Here is a 24,821-nt window from a genome sequence, read left to right as displayed (position 1 = left end):
ACGCATTAGGTTCTTGCTTTCCTTCTTGCACCTCACGCACTTGGCTCTCCTTGTTTCATTTCCACAAGGAGTGCTAATCATTTACAGATAGCTTGTAATGCAAAAAAACAGGACTGGACTCCAGAAGGCAGAACATTCTGGTTAGCAACATCCTTCATTTAAATATAAACAACTGCTGGATTATCAGCGATGATTTAAAAACAAGAGGTCTTGCACTCACTAAAATATTCACACACATGTATGTGGGTGCATACACACACAAACACAACTGAATGCTTTTAATTTACAGATGCTTCTGGTCAAAACTCTACGATGTAAACCTGGGGATTATGATAATGAATAAACTTTTTAGAGAAATGATCTCATACGCAAATTTCTTGCAGGGGCCTGAGATATAGGCAATGGCCTCATTTTTCCCTCCTGTTTCCATGTGACACATTACAGTTGTGCATTTTGATCTTTTACTTTGAACTGTAACCCAACTTAAATTATTGGGAACCATTTCGTAGTTCCTGATGGGTTGCTGGCATACAGAGCAAGTGTCTAGCTCACAAGAAATCAAAACAGGCATTGCACTGTTGCCTTCTGCTGCAGAAAACAGAAGTCAGTGTAGCTGGATAATCCCTTCTAGGTACTTTTATCATCCTTTTATGTTCTCTGTTGCACTTAAATAAGGAGATAAAAATAATTCGTCTTTACACTTAAATAAGGAGATTCGAAGTATTTTCTCCTAGTTGTTAGTATTCTTTCAGCTTATGTGGATTCTCCAAATATAAAACTTGCTGTTTTTTTTTTTTTCCTGCTATTTAAATATTAACATAGAATATAATAATAAGACAATTTCTTCTTGACAGGGCATAATATAGAGATGGGGCCTATGAAGAAAAAATCTGTCCATTGCCTTTTAGGCAAAAAATAATGAAAGGGTTCTGAGCACCCTTGTCCTAAATCGGATGCTATTAACTTTATGTTCTTGTAAACCACACAATACTCTAGTTTGTCCTAACAGCTTCTGATCTATAGCCAAGTAATGAAGCTAGAGGCCTGGTCAGATAAAAGCTGCTATTCTTTATTTGACTGAAGCTTCCGCAGACACTACAAGCCTTGCTCTCCATCATCTTGACATGATGAGTCATTGCTGCATGATAACATAGACACTGAATGATAATGTTCAAGGTGCTTTAGTCACTGCAGGGAGCAACAGATTGTCACTGAATTAGAGAGAAAAAAAGGCAAAGAGTCATAAGAAGTCAATAAATGCAAGAACCTCATGACAAGTCCAACACAGAAAATTGTACGAGAGACAGAGATATCAAGAAAGAATAGATTAGAGTTATAAAGCAAAGTAAATGGAGTCAGGATCTGTTTACTCCCAAGCTGGAGCCCCAGAAACTTAAAGCAGGTTTTAATTGACAGTTAACTATCTGGGTGCAAGTCTGTTATGTACACAAATCCCACATTTGATTATTTTTCACAGGAACCTCTTTCCAGTGCATATATCTTGGCTGTTGATGGCTTCAAGTGTAATCCATATCTGCTGACAAAATGACTTCATTTTGATGAGGAAAACAGTTACATTATTGAGGATGCCAGCTATAGCTATATTGCAGATTTTAGCTACCATTCAGCTGACTTGATTCAAGGGGATTAAATGTCAACAAGTTAGACTTGCCCACAAGAGGAGATATACTTCTGTGTTACCACTTTGCCTCAGCCAGCAAGAAGTGGCCACGTCCAAGCAGCCAGCATTTTCTTGTCTCTGAGTCAGTGCTTCCAAACACGGAGGATTTTCCTGCAGAAGATGCACTCAGCATGGTGGGCCAGCACCCCATAGGTCTCTGAATCGCAGGGTTGCTTCCGCAGAACACAGCACAGGATACAGAGAGAATTATAGCCCTTCTCTTGGATAGTCACTGAGTGCCTCTTCCAAGTGCTAAATTCCAACAGTCCCATGATTTCTGTCTATCATGGTTCCACAATCTCTCTTGATTTCCCCATTATGGGCAAAACAGTCCATGTCACCAAACAAGGCCAAAGCTTCCAGCCTAGATGACGTAAATCAACCGTGAATGTCATGGAGAAGAACGGAGTTACACTGGTATAACCTCAGTTTAAGCAGCACACATCTGTTTGGTTTGATATTGATTATTTACTCTTGAGCATACTCTGCAAATATCCCTGCCATATTTCTTAAGATCTCTGCTCCAGGCCTGGCGTTGATTCGCACACCAACTGGCTGTCTTTTGAAGCCACTGGCAGTACATTTCAAAGTCCAGATTAGTCACAGAATGAAAAGCATATCTCCCAACTGTTCACATTAACAAATGTCATTCTTCTGGGACAATTCATGGTGACACTATAAACATGAACAAAACAGTTTATACATATCAGCAAAACTCCAAGTGGAATAATCACAGCCTTTGGTTATTAGGTGAGCCAAAGGTCCTCACCTCCCTTATGACTGAAGAGCACATTTTGGTGTTTGCTCATTTTTATAAAGCCTTATTTTTCTGAGTTTGGTCAAATTTCTACTTGAGTCACTGGGATTCTTTTGATTTTTTTTTTTCAAACAGGAGTTAATCAGACCCAGAAGACTGATGAAGACATGTAAGGGTAAGATTCAGATGTCTATTTTTTTTGATGCCCAGAGCAGACTACCATAACATAGGTAGGGGAACATCGTACCTCTGCTTCAAAGAGCAATAAAGTCTTCTTTAAATCACAAAAAGGTAAGGGCCCATACTGTCACACATGAAATTTTATGAAAAGGGGAAGTTTAATTTTAAAAATAAATAAATTGATTAGGATTTTCCTGCCCATTTAGACAGAAAAACTGACTCACCAAGGATTCAAGTGAGCACTAAGGCAAGTGAAACAGCAGAAGCAGATTCAAGATGGGAGCAGCACCATCCCTTCAGGCAGCAGCGATGTCTTAGATCCACAGAGCACCTTCACAAAATCTGACTTGCAGGCTGGTGTTTGCCTGAGCAGCCAGACCTTCACCCTCCCTCACCTTGCAACTCTTAGGCAAGGCTGTGAGACACCAAAATCAACACAAAGGAGCTGTGGACAATTTAACTTTGAGTCCATTATTTGCAGAAAAGTCTACAGGTTGGGGGTGGGCAGGGCAAAGCACTGCACTGAGCCAGACACCTCCAAAGCAGGATAGGGATTGAGACTCATCCCATAGCTGGTGTTTCCTACTCAGTGCTAACAAGGGGAAGAGGAGCACTCACCCTGCTCTGCTGGCTCCAGAGTAAACCCGATTCTGCTGCCCTGAATCACTGTGCTAACGAGCAGTGCCTGTTTTAAGGCTCTGCAACCGGAGGCTGAGTTGGGTATCTGACAGAGCCTGCACTATACCCCAAATCTTTCTGTAAAATAACATTTTGAAGCAGTCCAAAGCAAAACTAATTTCTGCACTAGGCAGAATATGTAAATTTTGCGATTCGAGTTTCTTTGCACTTGTCTTTCTGACAAATGATGAGCCTTTTAATGTTATTATTGCCTCGAAAATTCCAAATTGCCATTCTCAAATGTCCTAAAACAAATTAGCATAACTAAGAAACCTCTATTTAACTCTGTCTCCTCAATCATTAAAAAACACCACAAATGCACATATTCTTCAATGTCCTCAGAAGAAAACAAAGACTCATTTCACCATAACAGGGATGTGAAGGGAAGCATTGAAAAGAGCCTGAGATTTGGGAAAAATAACCCAGTGAGAACCAGGAAACAGGCATGGCTTTGCTCACCATCTCCTGTTGGCTGTCAGGCTAGGAAGCATCCATTTGAGCAGCTGTACCAGCAATGCTGAAGAGATGAAAGCATCCAGAACAGGTGAGGGATGAGCTCTCCCACCGGTGCCATTCACTTTGGGTCTGTCTGCCCTAAACCCAAAACGTGAAGCTGCTGCCCAGCACTGCCATGGTGGGCTTTGGGGGGAAACTGCCTGTAAGGTCCTGGTTCCTTCCAGCCTTGGCAGGGTGGCAGAGGCCTGCCAGAAACACAGAAGTGCAAACTTAGCACTTCTGGGACCCATAGTAGTGCCTGCTGAAAGCCAGATAAGCAGGTCACTCCTCGTGCTGACTGAAAACTGAATGCTACATCCAGTCTTTGGTTATTTTCCCATCCATAGCATCTACTCCAGACATGCTGCCCCATTCCCTACCTCCCCTATATGAAGGCTTAAACAGCCCCATGGCTTGCTCCCACTTTTCCTACAGTGAGCAGAGGAAAAATGTTACATTTTCCTAAGGAATTTGAGAGCTGTAATTACACCAACATGCCTATGGTGCAAGTGCAAGGCAGACAGGCAAAGGGTAAATCTCTCTAGTCATTATTCCCCTTAATTTTGACTAATTAATAAGTTTCCATGCTGCATCTGACCCTGCTTTAACCTGAAGACTACAGCTTTCATAAGCTGCGTGCTCATTTCACACCAGACATGTTGGGATCTCTATCTCTGCAGGGACAGCTGATTTTTGGCAGGGCAGAATGGTTATCCACATGGCAGGAGCACTGCCAGCAACTGGTTGCAATGGTTTTTAATTATAAGTTTTGACTTTTGGATTCCCTATTATTGATTCAAAGAAGAGGTGTATTTGAAAGACCGAACAAAGTCAAAGTAAACTGGGACTGTCTGAAGTCTGAAGCCTGACAGGTAAAGAATAATATGATGAAGCAGAGTCAGTGTTTTGATACTTTTGCTTTCAACAAACAGTTTTAGAATATGGGATGGGGGAAAATCTTTCCACCATAGCCTTCAGAGATGAGTACAGCAGTAGAAAGCAGGGTGAGGGCATGTTTGTTTCTACTCCCCTCATGCTCAGGGACTGGCTCACCGGTTAACCTGAAACAGTTAACATCTGCAGTCCGTCAGGGACCAGGCTGCAGCATGAGGAATCCTACAGAGACTGGGAAAAAGGCATTAAAAAAAAATCAACTACAAAACACTTGAAATTGAAAATAAAAAGAGCAGGGTTTGCATCATTTGCCTTCGACTTGAATAGCCTGATAATGTGTGGTGGTTGCGTCTTGCAGGGGAAAACCACGTCTGGAAATTTCATTGTTCAAGTGCTTTAAGCATCCTGGTGAATGCTTGTAGGACGTGCTCTAACAACTGTTTTCTCTGGTGGAAGTGCCAGCTGAAGAGGCTCTCACTGGTTCTGGGGTGCTTCCTCAGCCAAGGGAAATGAGGAAATAATCTTCAACTCTAGGGTGGCAGCTCCCTCTGGGATCAAACCATGCTTTCACCTTGCTGAGGCCACCAAGTGGCTGTATCAAGCCCACAGCAGCATGGGGTGAGCTGAACACTGAAGATTTCCTCCTTGAACAGAATGAGCTAAAGCCTTAATTGTGGCACTTTACATGAGATCTAGCTTTCATGTATGTGACAGAAGGCAGCACGGAAAGGCCTCACAGCAATGCATTTAATCCTTGGGATTTCTCGTTGCACCTGATGGTAGGCACCACCGCCAGCTGATTCAAGCACACAAGGATTGGGTTTCCTTGCTGCACATACTGGCCACCTGCACAGACAGCCTGCGACAGACGGTGATATATTGTCATGGGACAGGAGGCCACCAATCTGTCTGAAGGAGCTGTCAACGTTTTAAGCCTCAAGGATAGAGCCAAAGTGATTTATTAGCACAAATCATGAAATAAAACAACCTCTCGAGGTGAGTGTCTGGGCAGCCAGTAATAACTCCAAGCTTATTAAGAGACAGGCAAAGGAGGAAAAAGACACAGAAATGAAATTAATTTCCCTCTCAGGCTCAGCTTCCGTAATTAAACCACCACACACAGTGACAACACACAACAGCCATGTGAAATACTGAGTTATGGAGGAAGAATTTCTTCTGAGCTTTCATTGACTGCTTCTACCCAGCTCTTTCCTCCTCCTCTGACAGAAATTCAAACCAATATTAATATTGTAGTTAATAATCTCAACTAATCTTGCAAAATGTTTTTGTCCATAAACAATAGTATTGGAAATAAATAAACAATATTTGAGAAGTGCCGAGGGAAATAAAAAAAGGATTAAACTGAAGCAATTACACACACTTTATGTTAAGCAGAACAAATCCACATGTGGTGGCTTCTTATGTTCATTACTCCAGCAGACTCGAGATATTACAGTAATATTAGTTTGTCAGGAAATACTTCAGGTAACTAAGTACATATTTCATCAGGTTTTACTACATCATTAAACACGTCTATGCTTCACAGCACACAATATGGGGCTGAGGCAGGGAAGGCTGTCAGAGCTGAGCCTTGAATAGCATCAGACAAGCATCGCCCATACTGATGCTAAGGAGAAATCCCACCTCCAACCTTTGCCTCATGACCACACATTCCCCCTGCTAACCTTGTGCCAACAGCTAGGATCAATAGGCTTGATCAGGGATATGACAGGAGAATAACCATGATGATAAATAAAAAGTAATGCCAGCACAAGCAGACATTAAACTGCACAGTCACATGAACACAGGCTCTTTAGCTTCTTCCAGGGAGCTGCATGTTTACAGCCATCATTTAGGGCTGACTGTAGTGCCATGGACTTCCCTAACGTGTTAGAACTGCTAGGCCCGCGTGGATGTTCCTGATGTCCACATGGCACAGAAAACAAACAGCTCCCCTTCAAAACCAAACCAAGTGGACAAAACAGCCACAGGAACAGGGGAAAGGACACAGAGAGCCTCTACCTGCAGACCTGAAACTGGGCTCAAACCACAAACACAGCCAGGACAGTCCATTTGCTAGGAGCGGAGGAAAGAAATGGTTTCTGATATATCCAAATACATAAAATGTGAAAATGAGAGTGCAGAGAAGAAGCTAACTCTTGGGAAGATAAAGGTTGGCAGCAATATACGGCCTGCAGTTACCCTTTGCCTACTCCAAAACCTCAATTCTGCAAGTAAATGGAAGCACAGAAAACCAGAACCAGAAAACTACTATGCTTTAAAAGTAGCAATCCTCACTCAATCATCCCAAAATGCAGAGCAGGGCTAGGATGTTTTGCAAGAAAAGCTATAACCCCATCTTTATGTGCAGGAAGGTGTCTCAATGACAAGGGACCCACGTCACCAGGCTCCCCATCAGCTCTGCAAGCACTCCCAGACACAGGGCCCTAATTCTCAAACCTTCACTAACCCCCTGGCTCTAATTCTTGCCTCCATAAGAGCTCTGGTTCCCAGAAGCATCCCCATCAGCCATCAGGCAGGAGTGCTGCAGCTCCAGGGGCTTAGGCACAGGAATTCAGTTTTCCTTTCCTCTGAGGCTGAGAAATGCCTCCTGCCACCTGGATATCCTGCCAGTAGCACATGCAGAGTCCAGAGGGGAAGGTTTTGGGGACCCTCCCTGAGTTATGACCTGCTACTGGGCTGCTCGCAGAGAAAGGAGAGCAGTTACTCGCAAGCCATTTTATGCACAATTTATGCCAATACTTTGCATCATAAAAAAGTGGTTTGCTTCTTGTGCTGCAGAGAACAAGAATGTTGAGTATCCTGCCATGCCTCCTACTTTGTGAAGCAAAAAAAGCAGGGAAGAGGTAAAGGGTTTAATCAGCCTCCAATTCATTTTTATTGTTAGCAGATGCTTCAACTTGCTAGTTCTCGGAGGCTGCTTCAGTCTCTGCTTTGCCATCGCCCAAATACCAAATACATTGTCAGCACTGACAACTACAGAAACGCTGCTGGCAGACACCAGAGATGCTGTAGCACAGAGCAGCACAGCTCCCGGCCCTGTTAGTGCTCGGACACGGCTGTTTGCAGGGGAAAGCCAAGGAGGCCTGGGATGAAGAAGGAGCAGGTGCCAGCAGCAAAGGGGTGCTGGGAGGGGCTCTTCAGAGGACTGTAGGGAGAAGCTGAAATGATTTCCCTGCTCTCCCTGAGCCCACTTGTTCCTCCTGGTGCTGCAGGGCACTTACCTTGTGCTTGCTGTACCAGGGGCCGGAGAGGGGCCCCTCAAAGAACACATTTTGCTCCGAAACGGGGAGGATGCCCATGTCCCTGCCCTCAGCCCCCTGTCACGCCAGCGGGGACAGGTGGCCGGCAGCAGAGGCGAGCAGGACGAGGACGTGGCACTCGCTTCCTGGTGTGGGTAAGGCTGTGCCTGTGGGTCACCCTGCACCCAGGGGCACGCAGCGTGACCGAGGGCAACAGGAGACCCTCAGCTGGGGAAGATTTACATCAGGGTGCGTAGGAGAGGAAGGGGAATTGGTCAGCAGGTTTTGCTGCTCCTTCCCAGGGCATTCAGGTGCCTTTTTTCTTTTTTTTTTTTAATTTATTTTATTTATTTTCCTCCCTCTCTGACTTCCCCAATGCCCCACCCTGCTCTTAAAAGGCAGCCTGGGAATTTAACTCCTTCAAATCAATGCCTAAATTTCATGACCAAATTGTTCACTCCTCACAGATAGCTTACCAGAGCTGGAAGTTGTTGTTTCCATATTCATATAGTCACTTGCATAAATTCTTATTTCTGTCATGCATTCTTTGCTCGTAGACATTTCCTGAATAGCTTCTTTGCAGAGATTTCAGGCAATGGGTTTGTTTTCAATCTGTGGCTTTATCCATTCATTCAGTTAGTTTTGATTTAATCACTTAAGCTCTCCTGAGGAAAACAACCAGAAAAGCTCCTTAAATGGGAGATTAGGAGCTAGTCAGATAGGAGCTTGGCTGAGTTACACTGGGGGACAGAAATGGGCTTCTAAAGAAACACAGAAAGCAAAAATTAAGCCATCACATCTTCAGGCTCTGGACAGGATAACTTCTTGTTTATCTAGAGAGCTCATGTGATCCTCTACCTTCTATCTGAAGCACTGGGATGTTGGTCAGCTGGACTTGAAAATGTCCAAAGCCCTGAAAATTTCTGTAAGAGACGAGGCTTGGGGGGCAGTTCTTGTACCACCTGCTACAGCAGACAGTTTTGTCCTGCTGTTAGGTAGAAGAAATTGGATTGATTCTTGGTTCCAGTGTGCCTGATGGTCCTACCATCAGCGAGATGCATGAGGAGAGAAGAGAACAAGACAGCAAGCAGCAGAGGAGGCTGGGGAGTGAGCTTCCAGCAGACAAGGAGGTATTATACCTAATGGACATAAGCAGCAGCAAAGTTGACTGCAGAGAGACAAATGAGGATACAGACTCTCAGTATGATTAATTTATTTGAAAATGGAAGGAACATGTAATTACAGGAAAGAAACTGAAGTTAAATCAACGCTCTCCTGCTTTGCTATATAAACAATACCTGTGTTAGCTACAGGGATGTTATTTGGATTCAGCCAGAGGTGAACTGGGATATGGGAGAGGCTGAGGTGGCAAGGTCAGTCATCTTCAGTCAGATGATGATATAACACCCCAAAATAGGAAACTTTGCCTTATAACAAGAAATGTTTTGTTCGTGTGTGTGGTCCAACTTGAAGTACCAGTTTCTCTGATCACAACTCCAGTGAGTCCTCTGTAAATACTGGAGCTAGCTGAAGCCACATATACATAGGTATACTGAAAAAAAAAAAAAAAAAAAGCTCCAATATTTCATGGCTATGTAAATTGCTGCAGACTATTTTTACAGTGTTGCGTAATTATTCTCTGGAGTCTAAGCTTACATTTAAAAAAAAAAAAGTTTCTAGGCAATTTGGGTTATGGTTGCAAAAAAAAATCTAAAAAAAAATCTTTAAAGTGGAACTGGAGTGTAAACTGCCGCAGTGATATTTGCCCAGTCTAGAGAGAGTTGAAACAATAGCTCAGAGGGAAGTGTGAATGGACCCATTCTTCTAACTGGAGCGCTAAACTGGAAGTCTGCTGACAATTTAAGTGTCAACATCAGCTACTTCAAGGCGGATCATTTTAGCAGAAACACCAGGCTAATGTTCTTATTTGTCATCCTCAATTTGCACTTGTTGGATAGCAGATCCTGGGGAGAGGAGGAAAAGCAGCAACTGGTTGTCAAAGGTTGCTGGTCTGAGGAAAGCTCTCCCATTCCTCCATCACCTACAGTCACATCTGCTCCAGCATGAAATGGGGAGAAAAGAGGCTGGCACTTCCCCAGGCCAGGGTCTGAAACCTTCTCTGATGGCCACGAGCCACAGTGGTCCCCACCAGGCTGGCAGTGACCTATGCAGTATGGTCCTCCACTGCCAAAAAATGCACAAACTGGTAAGAGATCGAAAAGGAATCCGAGGGGAGTGGGAGGAAGGGAGCAGCCCAAAATATCTCTTGGGGATAGTTTTCGTTGTTTTGCTTCATTCTCGTTGGGTCGCTGCCTAAAATACAAATGTGACTGTGGTTTTCTCTTGCATAAGAAAGCTATTGGAACAGGTTTTCTGTAATGCTGTCTACGTGGAGCCCTTGTTGAATTGCTTTTGAAATTGATCTAGCAGTGATGGATCGCTGTTCTGCACTGGGTCCAGACATGCCCACTCTGTCTAAACACTCCAGGGGCCCTTATGGCATGCTTTATTTATTAAAATCTCAGATTGTCTTGCATATATAAGAGCTCAAAGTTACTCAGATGAATTCAACCTTTCTTTACGTTTTAAGCCAGCCCTAATAGGAAAGTAAACAGCATTTTAGAAGCTATTTCTGCTCAGTTACAACCGTCCATTAGTAAAACCAACTCAGTATGTGCATAGGTCCCTGTACTTGTGCATTGCAGATTTCAGGCTGCAAGTGATACTGAAGTGATGGGCATAAAGGTCTTAAATCCCTTGGAACCAATGCTCAAGGTAGTCTGAGGAAATGTTGCATGGGGTGGAAGCAGAAGACAGGATCTGTGGGATGTTGTGACTGAGAGCATCATTTCCAGCCTTCAGTAGAGCTCAGCTGTGCTCCAAGCTTCTGCTCAGAGTTGAATTCTCTTTGAGAGTCCTTCCATGCAGGTGTCTCCTCTGCCAGGTGAGCAGCTAGAATAAACTAGAGCCACTTCGATGCCACACACAAAAAATATGAGTTGGTTTCAGTGGGCTCCACAATATGTTAACAAGACAGCACAGCCGTGATCTGGCCTTGGAGTGAGACAGGGTCATAGCACCAGGGATAATGCACCATGTGTGATCTCCTGCATGTGTATCTTCAGGTTTTGTCCTGATTTTGTGGGGAATTTGGGGTAACTCAAGAAATACCTCAGGGAAAATATCTTTAGAAAGGTGGCCTGGCTTGCTATTGCTGTCTCTGTCTTTACCCCAGGCAAAGGCAAAGAGCAGTACAGGTTTGTGTCTGGGTGGTGACTAATCTGCATCAAATCAAGCCAGGAGTGAACCACAACTTTCACCGGCTCTCTCCACAGCAGACCTGTGAAGATGGAATAGATGCTGCCTGAGTTGGTAGCATTGCTACACAAACTCAAGGATTTTTAAACCCAGCCATGTGCAGGACGGCAGTCTTTGACAGCTCCCATTCTGTTGCCAGTCATTTTGGGGTAGGAGAGAAAGGGTTGCACAGCCTGGGAAATGACATTCAATTTCTCTGTTGACTCTCACCAACCACTTGGGTTACTTCCGAGCAATGAGCACTTCTAAGTGCAAGAGACTGTTGTGGGTTTTAGTTGCACGACTTTGCTTCCTTGGATGCTGTATTTCTACCTGATATTCCTTGGCCAACCATGGGTCTCTGTTACCAGAAGATGGTGTTACCCTGTTGGGTCACAAGGCTAGTCAGACTGCAGTGGCTTGAGGTTTGTTGACCTCAAGTCCAGGCGATCTGGGGAGGTCTTGATTCCTGCATCTCCCAGAACTTTGGCTTGTCTGATACTGGGACCACATGAACCAACAGGGCCATCATGCTTCGGTTTCCTACCTCTGGTTGCCTTAGGCTCTTTCGGTCATCCATGGCTAACTTGACCTGACACCTGGGTCATTTCAGGCACGCAGTGCACTTGGGTGTCTGAAGAGCTTTTGCAAGAAAGCTTACACTTCATCACTGTAGATGAACTACATTCTTAGCTAAAAAGAGAACACATCCTTCACTGTTGGGTTTTGGTCATAGCTACAAAGACTCCTTAAGCCAGAAAATGATAGAGCTTATGGTTTCTTCCTCTGTCAAATAGGAAAGCAGCCCTTCCTCCAGGGTACGTCGGTGTTCCTACACCCATCCGCTCTCCACTGTGAAGACAGAGCCCTAATGATGGGAAGTTCACTTCTGGGATGGGTGGTCTCAGCTGGGTAAAAAAGGAGAAAGTCTAGCCCTTGGCTTTGACCTGCTCTCAGAGGACATGGCTATCAGCAGAAAATGTATTAAACTTGTTCAGGATAATCAGAAATGTTTCTGAGTCAATTGTCCACCAGAAGGTTTTTGCTGGGTCAGTTAGTGTGTGTAAGGTGGTACCTGGAGACCTGAGCCTGTGAGCTGGGGTATCTGCCCAGTGCAGGTACATGGTGCAGTGTTAGCGTAGGACATCTTCAGTAAAATGTGGGCAGAGAGTCCACCGATTTTTACAAGCATCTTTCATCCCCAGCACCTTTACAAGTCCACAGTGTGAGTATGTCCCACTCCAGATGTTCTCAATTACTGGAAGTTACTTTCCATCCTGAAGTCTACAAATGTACGAAAAACAGGAGTCCTGGAATCAAGATGTACATTACAGACCTTGGAGAAGGCTTTTGTCCTTCCTTTCTGGATGGTGGATCAGTGGGAGATTTGTAGACTTTAGACATTTTCATTTTTGCCTTTTAAACCCTACCAATTTAGGCTTAATCCTGATCCTTTTAAAATCAATGGCAAAGTTCCCACTGACTTCAAAAGACATGGCCTGAGCACTCAAATACTTTAAAGAACAATTTAAAACAAACAAACCTAAGATGTATAAGAACTGCATTTTCTCTCTCTATTAGGCATGCAACTTATTTTCTCCAAATGTAAACGTTACCTGGAGAGCTAAGCAGTGATGTGTTTTTTATTATTTCTTTAGGAGGCTACAGTACCCAAAGTATATTCCATACATACTTCTTCATTTAGGAGCCAAACATAGCTATGTAAAGTGAGCAGCTTGTTTACAGTAGGCCCTTATGGCTTGCTATCAAATTAGTGGCAAATCAGGACTGTAGTAAACAGAGGTCAAAGATCAAACCCACAATTTCACATAAAATTCCAGACCATGTACACAAAATTTAAAATGCAAAATCTTCAAATCACAAGACCATCAACTGCTCTTAAAACTAATCAAAAGCAGGATAAGGACTGGAGGAAATGAAATTTAAACATGATTTTAATCCAAATTTTAATGGAACAGCTACATCGTGGATATCTTTTAAACCATGACAGCTGACTCCATGCTACTTATTCTCACTTGCCATGAAACAAGGTTTTGGTACATCTCACTCACTCTTCATACATGTTGTTTGCTTCTTTTTCTCCAATTTGAAATAAAGATAAAATATGTGAGAAGTGTTTCTGCCTAAGAGCTTACAGTGTCTGTTCCTGCTCATGCCCATGGTAGTTTTGCATCACTCGGTTTTAGTGCAGTGGTTCTCCATGTTCAGAAATGGCATGATGCCATTTGCTCCATTTTGTGCTGGAATGACTGTGCCTGAAGGCGAGCAGGTCCCATGCTGGTGCTGCCTTCCTCACCGGGTGGCCAGTGCCCACGTAAGTTTCTCACAAGAAATCCAGGACCATGCCCGTCCTGTAGGTGTGCACGGGACTAATCCCCAACCTGAAACCATCTGAGAGGAATCCTTGCTTTCCTGACCCAACTGAATGAAAATAAGAATGCGCACTCTTTCAAGCCAAAACTTATTTGTTTAATGAAGATTTGGTTACTGAATGCCACCAGATGTCAGCATACACTATATGATTGAAAGCAAGTGTCTAAGACCTCTTAGAAAGGAGCAGTGATAAAACAGCCTTCTGTCTCGTGAAAATGATGTACTGGGTGTACAGCTTTGCTGTGGGGAAAATAATGGCTGGGATTAGCTGGAAGAGGTTGTCTGGGAGGTTTTGCTTGAGGATCTGCTCGATTCTTCCTTCCTTAGGGGGTGCCCACCTGCCCCACAGAGCAGGGTGTTGGTCCTGTCTTCCCTCACCCCTTCTCCCCAGCTGCGGGCCTACGACAGGTTAGTCCCGTCTTCAGGCCCATCCACCACCTACAACTCCTCCCAGGGTTTCCCAGCACAGCTCCAAAAACCTGCATTTTCCTCAGATCCAGGGCAAAGGGAGGAACTTGCTGTGGATCCAGAAAATTGGTTTTTGTACCCATTGTGAAGATTCACCTCAGCCCTGAATACCACATCAGTATCTGTGCTGTCCCTGTAGGAACACAAGAGCCCACCAAGGAGGTGGGAACAGAGAGTGACAAGTGACAGCTTAGGGAAAAAAATAGGAGTAGCAGGAAAATTGTGCTGAGATTTTTTTCCCCTGACATACTCTTTCCAACTCTGGCAAGTGCCAGTAAACCAAAGCTGTCCTCTGCATCATCTGGTTTAATGCCTGAGCAGAACAAGTTATGCTAGGTTTAGACTCTAATTTTTGTATATGAGGGCTTTATTTTCTCCTACTGAAATCAACAACAAAGCTCTTCAGAGTAAGGGCGAACCCTCGGGAGCCTTCAGCCACACTTCTTCTGTGTCTTTTTCTTGCCTGTCTTATGACAAGACCTGTAATAAAAACAAATGTGCCCAGTCTACGCACTGATGACTTGACGATTTAGATTTCTATGCATTTTTTTAATGAAGATGTACAGAGCTGAAGCTATTCTTCTGCCACTTTAGATTTTGCCCTCACTCTGCCATTGACCACACACATCCCAAGCAGTCAGAGCACTGATCTATCCGAATGCACAAGTCCAGATAATGTAGCCCAGGGGGCAGCCGAGCAAGTTTCATCTGGACTTGGCAGTCATAATGCCATACAGCTGGGCTTCCCAGGACATCGCCTCGTATTCTCTCTCTTGGAGATACAATTTAGTTGTGAGGATTTTCCTGTGTTTGGCTGATTTTCTGGGTGTGCAGCAGCTTCAGCTGAAGGTCCAGTACAAAAACCCCAAGAGCATTGGCACCCCTCCAGACTTTGCAGCCGTGGCTACCGTGCTGCAGCAGATAAATCCCGATGCAGGCATGTGCTGTTGTCACCATGCACCACCACAGCAGGTTTGGAGCTTTGGGGCAGCTTAGAGGTTGCACGTTTGTAGGGAAGACACAAAAAGCACGGTGCTTCTGGACACTATCACCGCTGTTGCCTACGTGCTGTTCAGCTGCTTTGCTCCTGCTCAGTCTGGTGCATCCCAGAAGCATCAGATGTCCGTAGCAGAGGCATGTGTATGCAGACCATCTGTGCAGCAAGCTCACTGCACGTGTGCAGGCATTTACATCATGGATGCTCAAGCAGTCCAAGGGCAAAAGATCCATCAGGTCTTTCAGTCTCACCCACAGCATGAGCTAGAGCAATGCGAGGATGGCTCTGTTCACATCAAGTCTCACCTGAAGAGGGACATGTCCTGCATACGTCTTATGTTGGTGGCCTCGCAGTAAGGCTAGGGGACATGTAGTCATGAGATTGCCTGTGAGAGCCTCAGCGACTGTTTAAACAGGCTCTAGCTATGGCCTGGGGAATTCCCCCACCTTTGGAGGGGATCAGGCAGGCACCTCGCTTCAAATCAGCAGAATATCCTTAAACAGGATTTGGGTGCCTATGTGCCTTTGAAGATTTGACCTGTGCCTTGGTAACCTTATTCCACTGAATAGCCCATTGACTTCAGAGGAAGGAAACTGCATATTATAAAATCTGTATTCCAAAACCACAGTGAAACCAGCCCTGGAGCCAGATACTTTATATATTATAGCCTTGACAACACTTACATATGGTGGCAGTGAACTGAAACACAGTATGATAAGGTCTGATCTGGATTGGATATATCTGGGGGAAAAAAAAAAAAAAAAGCAATTTAAAAATAAAAATTATAGCATTTTGGTAAATCCATAAAATCCCTGCAATATTAAAGATAAAAAACTAGACTAACCTGAGGCAACCTCCAGGAGAACTGGATAGAGAAAGCACTGGTTTCTTCCCTCCAAGAAGTAAATTGTTAACATGAATATCACATATGTATGTACGTGTGTGAGTGTGCTGGGAGCACGGGAAGAGTTCAAATATGTTTAAAAACGAGTCAATTGATATTGCAAAGCTTGTATATACACAATATTGCTCGTTAAAATATTTGGGGAATTGGAAACAAGCTTTCTTCATAATACAAAGAACAAAATCATTTTATGCCTTTGCATTTTAAATTAAGATTCAATAAGTTGATTTCCTTAGAAGTTCTGATTTCATAAATGTACCATTTTGCCTTGTAAAATTAGATAAGATGTCCCGATTATAAAATAGATTTTTTACATGCCAATGATCAAAGTCCAATGTTTTTTACATTAACTATAGAAATACTCACTGGAGTGTTTTGGAAATGCTGCTTTAATCCTTGTAAAACCATCCAAGCAAACAAAACCTGTACACATCCTCAGAGATGTGGATAAACTCAGATTATTTGGACAGCACAACATTAAATAACAATAAATCACGAGCATGGTGATAGATTTCTTTCTCAGAGAGCATCCTCACCGAGGTGTGTCGACACAGATGTTTCCTGAAAAAGCAAGTAGAGATCCCCGATGCATTTGCTGCAGAAGTGTAGATGTTTACTTTGGTGAAGTTTACACCAGGTGTAAGCAAACAGGGCTGTCAGATGTTGCAGGGGTATCTAGGGCTGGGGGGGCTACATTTTTTCCAGGCAAATGATGGATTTTAAGTACTGCACAGAAGAAGAAACTAACTGCATTAGTGCAGAAAATATATATTTTGCCTGGGATTTGGGGTTTCTGTAGACCTAGACAGTTTTATTAAAATATGTATTCACATTCTTAAAAAACAACTTATATAGAAAGTACCTCCATCAGGGCTGCTGTATGAGATTTATCTTCTTTGGGGGAAAGCATTTCTTTTCTTGCCAGAAATACAGGCCTTTATTTAGAGCCTGTAGAGCATTCCTCCTTGTATTTATTACATTTTTACTATATTATAATAATTTTAAGATGAGCAGATCTTTTTTCTTTTTTTTCACCTCAGTCTCTGTGACAGTGTCCCTTTTTCAATGTAGTCATGAGGAACTGATCTTTCTTTTGAAAATAACTTTTTTTTATTATTATTAGAAAGCCATTTGTGATACAGAGTTTACAGACTGTTTATGATAGTTTTGAACATGATGGAAAGAAATAAAGGACAGTATAAATTGAAATCAAGCTGTACCAGACAAGGAAATGCATTATATAAGGAAAAGATTTACAGGATTTCAATCAAGAGTGGCTTATGTGTGTAACACATGGAGAAGTTTCAGTTTGGTCATTGCAGATCTTCCAATTCCTCATCCAGTCCTTGCACATGTGGAATAAATGGATTCCACCCAAATCTCAAGGCTGCAAGGTTTTCCTTTGCCCTGTAATATACTCTCCTAAGCGGAACAGGTTTTGTGGCTTTCTCCTAAAGGTCGGTGATCCAATCCCGCATGCATGTGTGGGTGGAGAGAGCCCATTTCCAGCCCATGGTGGAGCTGTCTTTTCCAACTATTACCAGAGTTTCTTGCAGAAACCCACTCGTGCCTTTATAAATCAAATGCGGCAATTTCTGTTGTTTAATAAGCACCGTTTCAAGTGTGCACAAATATCTGTACTTATTACCACGATTATCTAGGTCAGTGTTGTATCCACTGGTTTGCTAGCTCAGGACGTGTGTAACTGAGCTGTATGGCAGAAACCTTGGTGATTGGCTTTATAAATAGCTGAGATATACATAGAAACTATAAGCCGCGGGGATTTGAGGGCTCTGACATTTTGAGGAATTTTGATTTTTTTCCCTATTTCCTTGAGGGTGATTTAGATTCTCTGTGAGAAATGGTATTTTAGAGTTTGAAGGCTATAACAGGTTTCCCCTAACTTTTTACATCAGATGCAAGCTGCGTTTGCAATTTGTGTAAGGTCTTGTCTCATCCCCCTGACTTTTCCATTTCTGTATTCCCCTTCAGGATGAATCCTTCATATGAGCACATCCTCCCTTTTCCCCTCTCTCCTGAAACATGGGAACGGTCAGGCAGGGGTTATGCCATTAAGCCTGTGGTGGACTTCTGAGATCACATTTGCTTGACTTGCACAGCTCCTGAGTGTGCTACTTCTGGAAATCTAAATGTAGAGACTGCTAAATAATCCAAATAAAGACTGCTAAATGGAAGAAGAAATAAAAGTATTCTATTTTTTGCTAAAAAGATCACAGGGTTGGCTTGTGAGACAGAAAATCCTGGTGAACAGACAGGCACCAGTGTTGCAGCCCAGCCCAGATACAAGTGTCCATCCCTGGTGGTGGGAGGAAGGGGGATTTGGGGCACGCTGCCTTCCAGCTTCTGCTGCTCTGTCTGCCTGCCACACTGCAGATCTGCACAGCACTGGCAGGGATCAGGGCAGCAGGCTGCTGGGTTTCACCCTAACCTGAGCCGGTTTTGTGGTGCTGCACAGACATTCAGGACAAAGCGGTCTAAAATAACCATCAGCTATTTTTGCCTTACCTACCACTGAAAGTGAATTTCCTACTGTCAGCAGCATTATCACTGAGAGAGCTGCTTGGAAAATGGGTATTTGTTCTTTTGCAATTATACTTTGTTTTTTTAAACTTAATAAAAAGCACGACTCAACCTCAGTTTTCCAAATGAACATTTGAAAATTGTCCTGTAAAGACAGGTTTGTTACCAAAAAAGAAAGAATAAAGAAAAGCAAACTTTTCATTCGAAAATTTTTGATGGAATATATATTTTTCAGGCATTTTAGCTTTTGTAGGTCACTCATCTGCCTCAGGTACGGCTTGCAAGTATTCCCTGTGTCGACATGTCAGTGTTTTTAAGCAGCATGTTGCAAGCATCAAGCTCTTGCATCAAATGACTTCAGTGCTGGTAGCTCAATCTTATGTTGTCTGGAGATATAAATACAGATTCCACTAATCCCACTGTTTTCAGCTAAAAAGGGTGTATTTTGTGTGTGCTATTGCTAATAATTTGCATTCTGGTTGTACCTACAGTTCCCCAGCACGAAGACTCCACCGTACAAACACAACAAGATGCTAATGCTTTCCCCTAATAATTATTATCACATGGGGAAGAACAGCAACTTCTATTTGCTCCGTGCAGTTTGATTCAATGCTCCAAGGTACTGAAAGCAGCTACTTTGAAATCATGTTAGATCTCCGTGTGCGGTCACATTATAGCCAGTTTGTTTGTTTAGGATTCCCCATGTGTAGCACATGGCCTAGTGGTGCATGCTTAGTTTCCAGCACATGCTGGTGCTGCTGAACTGTCAGAGACAAATTCCTTCCTTTGCAAATGCATCATTATCTTTGAAGTGGTTCTTTGTGAGCTTCTTCCCAGCAGAATTGTGTGCGAAACTAACCACAAAGGGAACACCACATAGGAATTGAAAGGAAGGTGTTTTTGAATTAGATAAAGAAAAAAAAAGTTCCTCTAAGAGTTAGCTTAAATATCGTGTCCCTGCAAGGCCTAAGCTCTTACCCACAGTTTCCTATTTATCATGCCAATGGAGAAGAACGATAGACAAAGACTTACAAGAAGCTACTTTTGTAGTTTTTCATTCTGGGTAGTTCGTACAGAGTCCCAGAGTGGCTGAGGCCAGCAGGGCCCTCTGGAGCCACCTGTGCCCCAGCAGGGACACCCAGAGCAGGGTGCCCAGCACCACGTCCAGGCGGCTGCTGAAGGGCTCCAAGGAGGAGACCCCACAGCCTCTGGGCAGCCTGTGCCAGGGCTCAGCAGTGAGCTACAGCAATGCTGTGTGGGGACCTGGCTTTGTAGGAGCTTTGTACACTTCATCTTGAAAATGCTGTCACCTCAAGGCACTCCACCAGATGTTGAGGAATGAAGTCACTCTCTGCTCTCCCCAGGACCTTTAGTGCTGCAGTGTAAAGTGGCAGAGATACGTATGAAGCTAGCCCATGTGTCGTGCTACACTAGGAGAGCCCCTGTGTCCAACGTGGTCTTCCTGCCATCTCAGAAGTCGAGGTCTTCTGCCCCACATTTACCACTTTCCAATGTCTGAAGGTTTTTCATTCCAAAAATGACCCAGATTTCCTCTGCTCATCTCTTCAAAATCTCCAGGCTTTGTCCTTGAACAAAAGTTGATTCTAAAAGTTGAATCTATCTGACTGAAGACTTTTATTTATTTTATTTTATTTTATTTTATTTTATTTTATTTTATTTTATTTTATTTTATTTTATTTTATTTTATTTTATTTTATTTTATTTTATTTTATTTTATTTTATTTTATTTTACCAGGTTACTTTTTCTTTTTACAGTTATCCTTACCTTGATGTAAAAAAATCTCCTGCTTCACCCTATAAATAATGTACACACCACAATACATAAAAACAACATGTTACTTCACCTTTGCCCAAGAATCTGGTGTGTGAAGTCCCACAACCACCACCCCTCACCAAGGCCCTCCTGGGAGTGATGCAGCACATGCACAGGATGCAAGAAGAGAAGTGAACGGGGCCTTTTGCATGGCTTTGGAATGAGTAACCTAACCTAAAATACAACCAACTGTCCTCTGGTGTTTACCTTTCCTAGTCCATAATTAAACCATAGGTTCCCAATTAAATTTGAAATTAGCAGTTCATGTAAGTGCTATTTTTATATTTGCCATAGTTGCCTAATGGCAGGGAGACAATGAGCCCATGTTGTTTTGGAGCAAATGAATCTTAAGTAGTGGAGCCGTGAATCCTGCACAGCATTTTACCACATTTACCATTGCCTAAAAGCACTGACACCCTAATCAGTCACAGAACAGAGCATGCACAGCCTGTTCATCAACACTTTCCTTGGTCGCAGCCTGCCAAAGTTATCAGCAGAAGGTTTTGCTTGCTTCAAGACTGAAAAAAAACACGCCATAAATAAATAAAAATGCATCTAGCTCTCTGAAGGCTATTAAAAAAGAAAAAAAAAAAAAAGAAAGAAAAAAAAAAAAAAGGAAGAAAAAGAAGCTCATAGCCAGCAAACCATACTGAAGAGCATGCCTGCACCATGCTGTCGGGGTGATGCCGTGGGCCGGGGCCAGGCGCTGCCCGAGGAGCTCAGGCTGGGGCAGGATCAGCCCAGCCTGCTGGTGCTCGGCCTCCCAACAGCTGTCTCCCAGGCCTTGTTTATGACGGGAAATTACACTGTGGTAGTCACCAGGAGTCCCGAGCAACATGTTCTGACATGATGTAATTTCCCAGTGTAAACCATCCTGCTGGTGTCTCTTTCCAGTTGCAAGGCCAACAAACAGCACTGACACTGGGCTCAGCTGCTAGCGTTGCAGAAATGTCCAAGAATGCCAGTGCAAGGAGGTTACAAGCTCTTTTCTTTCATACTTCAAATCCAATTTAATGTGACTGTAGGAAGCACAGGTGAGACTTCACACCTGTTGTGCATGTACAGGGATGCATGAACTTAATTCTGGCAGCTTTGAGTGGATTCCTTTAAACACTTTCTCGGCACCAGGGCTGCAGACTGCCCTTTTGGGTGTAGCTGTTAACACTGAAGGACATGTGAGCACCCCTCCCCTCCAAGCAGTCCAGTGTTTTCTACAACTCAAGTCATCCTGGGTGACTTACAGCAGATAAAATTGCTAGTCTAAGCTCTTGATGGGGTTAGGCTACAAAACACATGCACCTGTGTCCCCACAAGCAGGCTGTGGGGATGAAAAACAAGGACCCCTACCAGCAGTATCTCTGCCAGCAGCACAGCTGGACCAGACCCTGGAGAGGACATCTGTCTGTGCTGAAGAGAAGCAACTTGTGCCGGGCACACACAGAGGTGCCAGAGTGAGCAGCAGCAGGGACTGCAGCAGCAGTGTTTGCCTGCACAGTGGATGTGCTCGCACAGTCCCACAGTTTAAGATTTATAACGTGTACATCAACTGATAGTGACGTTCCCCCTGGCCCTCTCACTGACCAGGGGTGCTTAATGATTTCCTACAGGCACACGTGGATACTTCAGAGCCATGAAATCTCAGCTTCAGATACAATTTGACATTTACACATGACAAAAAGTGCTCTCAGGATACTGTGGGGAGGGATGGGAGGGCATAGAAGGAAAGGAACGTCTCAAAAGGCTTCAATATACCCAGCATTGAATCACAGGATGGCTCGGGTTGGAAGGGAACTTAAGGATCATCTAAACTCCAACCCCCTGCCATGGGCAGGGATAAAACACTGGAGAATGCGGGCATCGATCCCGCTACCTCTCGCATGCTAAGCGAGCGCTCTACCACTTGAGCTAATTCCCCCTCTTTTTACCTAATTTCCCCCATCCCACCACACAGATGCACTTTGCAGGAAGAAAAAGGAGATTATGATGATAATCGTAATAATATTTTGCATTTGATGTGTTGCAAGGGCTAAAGCAAGCACAGACCTCTCACGCTGTCAGCAGGGAGACCAAGGAACTTTCTGAACCCTGGGTCTTGCTCGTGACATTTTTCCTTACATGAAGCTCCCTCGGGCACAACAGCTTTACACGTGAGTAAGTAAAAGCAGGAGCTGTTGTGATTCCCTGCTCCTCAAAGCATAGATGAGAATCTATAGTTAAGAGCCTGGTTTAGGAAGCTTTTCTCTCTCCTAGCTAATTGATGGGAAACCAGCATTTTCTGTCAAAATGAAGTCACAGTAACATGGCAAGAAACATTTGCAGAACTGGGCTTTTTCATAGACTCCTCCCAAGCTAGGTGGATCACCGAGCACATCCTCAGGAGATAAGAAATTAATTTATCCTTCTTCTTTTAGAGCTGGCAGGCAGAGTCACAGCAGCCTGAAATGCTGCATCTCCAGGGAGAGCATGGAGCTCGAATACAGCCATGATCTCAGCTGGAGAACGCAGGAAACCTAAATTGCCATCCTGTAGCATAGACAGCAAGCACAGGAGCCACAGGTGGTGTTTTCCTCTCCAAAGGCACGTTGATAGTTCAGAGCTGACAGCAATGATCTCTTTCTTCAGCAGGTATCAGCAGGAGAGAAGGTAAATACACACAGAGGGAAAGTCATCCACCTGCAAAATCCTCAGTGCTTGAATTATGTTTGAAAACCTCTGCACAGAAATGAGTTTCCTCTGCAGAAAGGGCATCTTTTCAACAGCAAAGGCAGTTTTAACACAGCCACTTGCCAGCACACAACCACAATCCACTTAGAGCAGCCAGTCCTGTTATCATGAACCTGAGTCTCTCTGGGTGGCAGCCTTCAAGATACTGATAATTTAGATTAACTAAACACAAATATATTAATAAATGGTAAAATATTGTCTCTGTTTTGCCCCAACAGCAACATGACAATGACAAAAAAGTGCAATTTTTTTGAGAAGAGGGTGGATTTAATACTGAATTTATTTGGGCTTTTGGTGGAAGCTTTTCTTTTAATCAACTGCCATCCCTGAAAGAGAAGGCATTGGGTGCTGAGTGGCCACAAGTGGCACATCAGCATCAAGATCTTCAGCTTGTTTGTGAAATAAACATCAATTTCTCAGAGCTTGGAAATGTAATGGTACGGTAGCAACCCAAATGTCCTGTGTAAAGCCACAGATCTCCTCGGGATTTGCCTGTGTACCCACAGAAACAGCACTAAAACTGCACGACGCTGGAGGCTGTGGTGCCCGGGAACAGCATGCACACTGAAGATGGCAAGAGTTGGCTCGGAGTTAAAACAGTGAATTTATATTTATTTTCTTTTATTGCTTACTCATTTACTAAGAGGGAGAGAATTTGTCACTTGCTCAGTTTTTCCAGCACTGCATCGTCTCTCCCTTCCTCTCTTTCTGCACATTCTTCAGCCGGTTTGTGTAGGACTTATGCGCTCTCTCCTACACCCACTTAACTCCCAAGGTCTCTGAAATGCCTACACCCTTTATATCCACAAGAAAGCTTTTTCTTATAAATGACAGGAGAAGTAGAGACCCCACACACAGCATGGGGGAGGCAGAGGTCACTCCGTCTACAAAGAGCACATCCTTCAGCTGCCTCTACAAAGCCTCCCATTTTACCTCATGCTCCGTGCGGACCAAAGGAGCACTGTTAGTGACAACTGCTCTAAAAACCAAATCAGCCCCCAGGGAGAGCTTGGTGACATCTATGTTGGTCCAGCACCCAGAAGTCTGGCTGCCCCGGGGCTGTGTGCCAGCAACCTGGGAGGGTCGATCCTGAAGCCAAAACCAACACCATTAAAACAAAGCTTTATGTCTTCATTCTCCCAGAGCTGCAGAGCAGCGGAGACAGCCCTTCTCCTCCTCCTTGCTCAGCCTCTTTCCTCCCCGGGTGGCAGGCTGTCTGGCAGTGGCTCTTTCCAGATGTCCCTGCCCACACCAGTATCCTCCTGGCCTGAGGATCTCCTTGGATCCTGTACCAGGATCCAGGCAGAATTTGGTGGCAATAGTGCCTTCCCCCAAGGAAATGAAATCTCCCTCCAGCAATAACTATCACATGCACTCAGAGCCATGGAAAGGGCCATTTTCCCATTAGCAATTCCCATCACTTTTTGGGGTACTCCTGGTATTCTCCATGATAGGACCTTATTCATTTATGCTTGCTTCTACCTTTACATCGTTTCATTTCCTGCTAGTTTCCCCCTAACAGCCTGCTTTGATTTAACTCCATGTGGCCAGGCAGGATATTATCAGCTGGGAAAATTGAGAGGCTCTTCATATTGATATTGATGTATTGATATTTATGGAGAAAACAAAAGCCATATATATATTTTTTCCTCATTCTTTGCTCAAGCGGTTTCCAAATGGACCTTAACTTATAGCAGTAGCACAGTAAGGAAGG

At 43.8% G+C, this 24,821-nt stretch overlaps 1 protein-coding gene and 1 non-coding gene across 3 annotated transcripts in view; both read right to left on the bottom strand.

Moving 5' to 3' along the window:
* NIPAL2 (NIPA like domain containing 2) overlaps window positions 1–8,300 on the bottom strand; it is a 67,272-nt gene extending 58,972 nt beyond the window's left edge. Inside the window, exon 1 of one of the 2 annotated variants that reach the window (XR_011807405.1) lies at window positions 7,931–8,300. Coding sequence is in view for 1 of the 2 variants with exons in the window: in XM_005027003.6 (XP_005027060.1) it covers window positions 7,931–8,008 (78 nt within the window). In the remaining variant the exon portion in view is untranslated. The remainder of the gene's footprint in view (window positions 1–7,930) is intronic. The other variant, XM_005027003.6, reaches the window with a different exon arrangement.
* A 13,925-nt stretch (window positions 8,301–22,225) lies between these two features.
* On the bottom strand, window positions 22,226–22,298 carry TRNAA-AGC (transfer RNA alanine (anticodon AGC)). Its single transcript has one exon. It is a non-coding gene; the product is annotated as a tRNA-Ala (tRNA).
* Window positions 22,299–24,821: the final 2,523 nt, after the last annotated feature.

The sequence above is a fragment of the Anas platyrhynchos genome, chromosome 2 (assembly GCF_047663525.1).
Source record: "Anas platyrhynchos isolate ZD024472 breed Pekin duck chromosome 2, IASCAAS_PekinDuck_T2T, whole genome shotgun sequence".
NCBI classification, from domain to species: domain Eukaryota; kingdom Metazoa; phylum Chordata; class Aves; order Anseriformes; family Anatidae; genus Anas; species Anas platyrhynchos.
The sequence above is the reverse complement of the archived record's forward strand: the minus strand, read 5'-3'. Positions and strand labels throughout refer to the sequence as shown.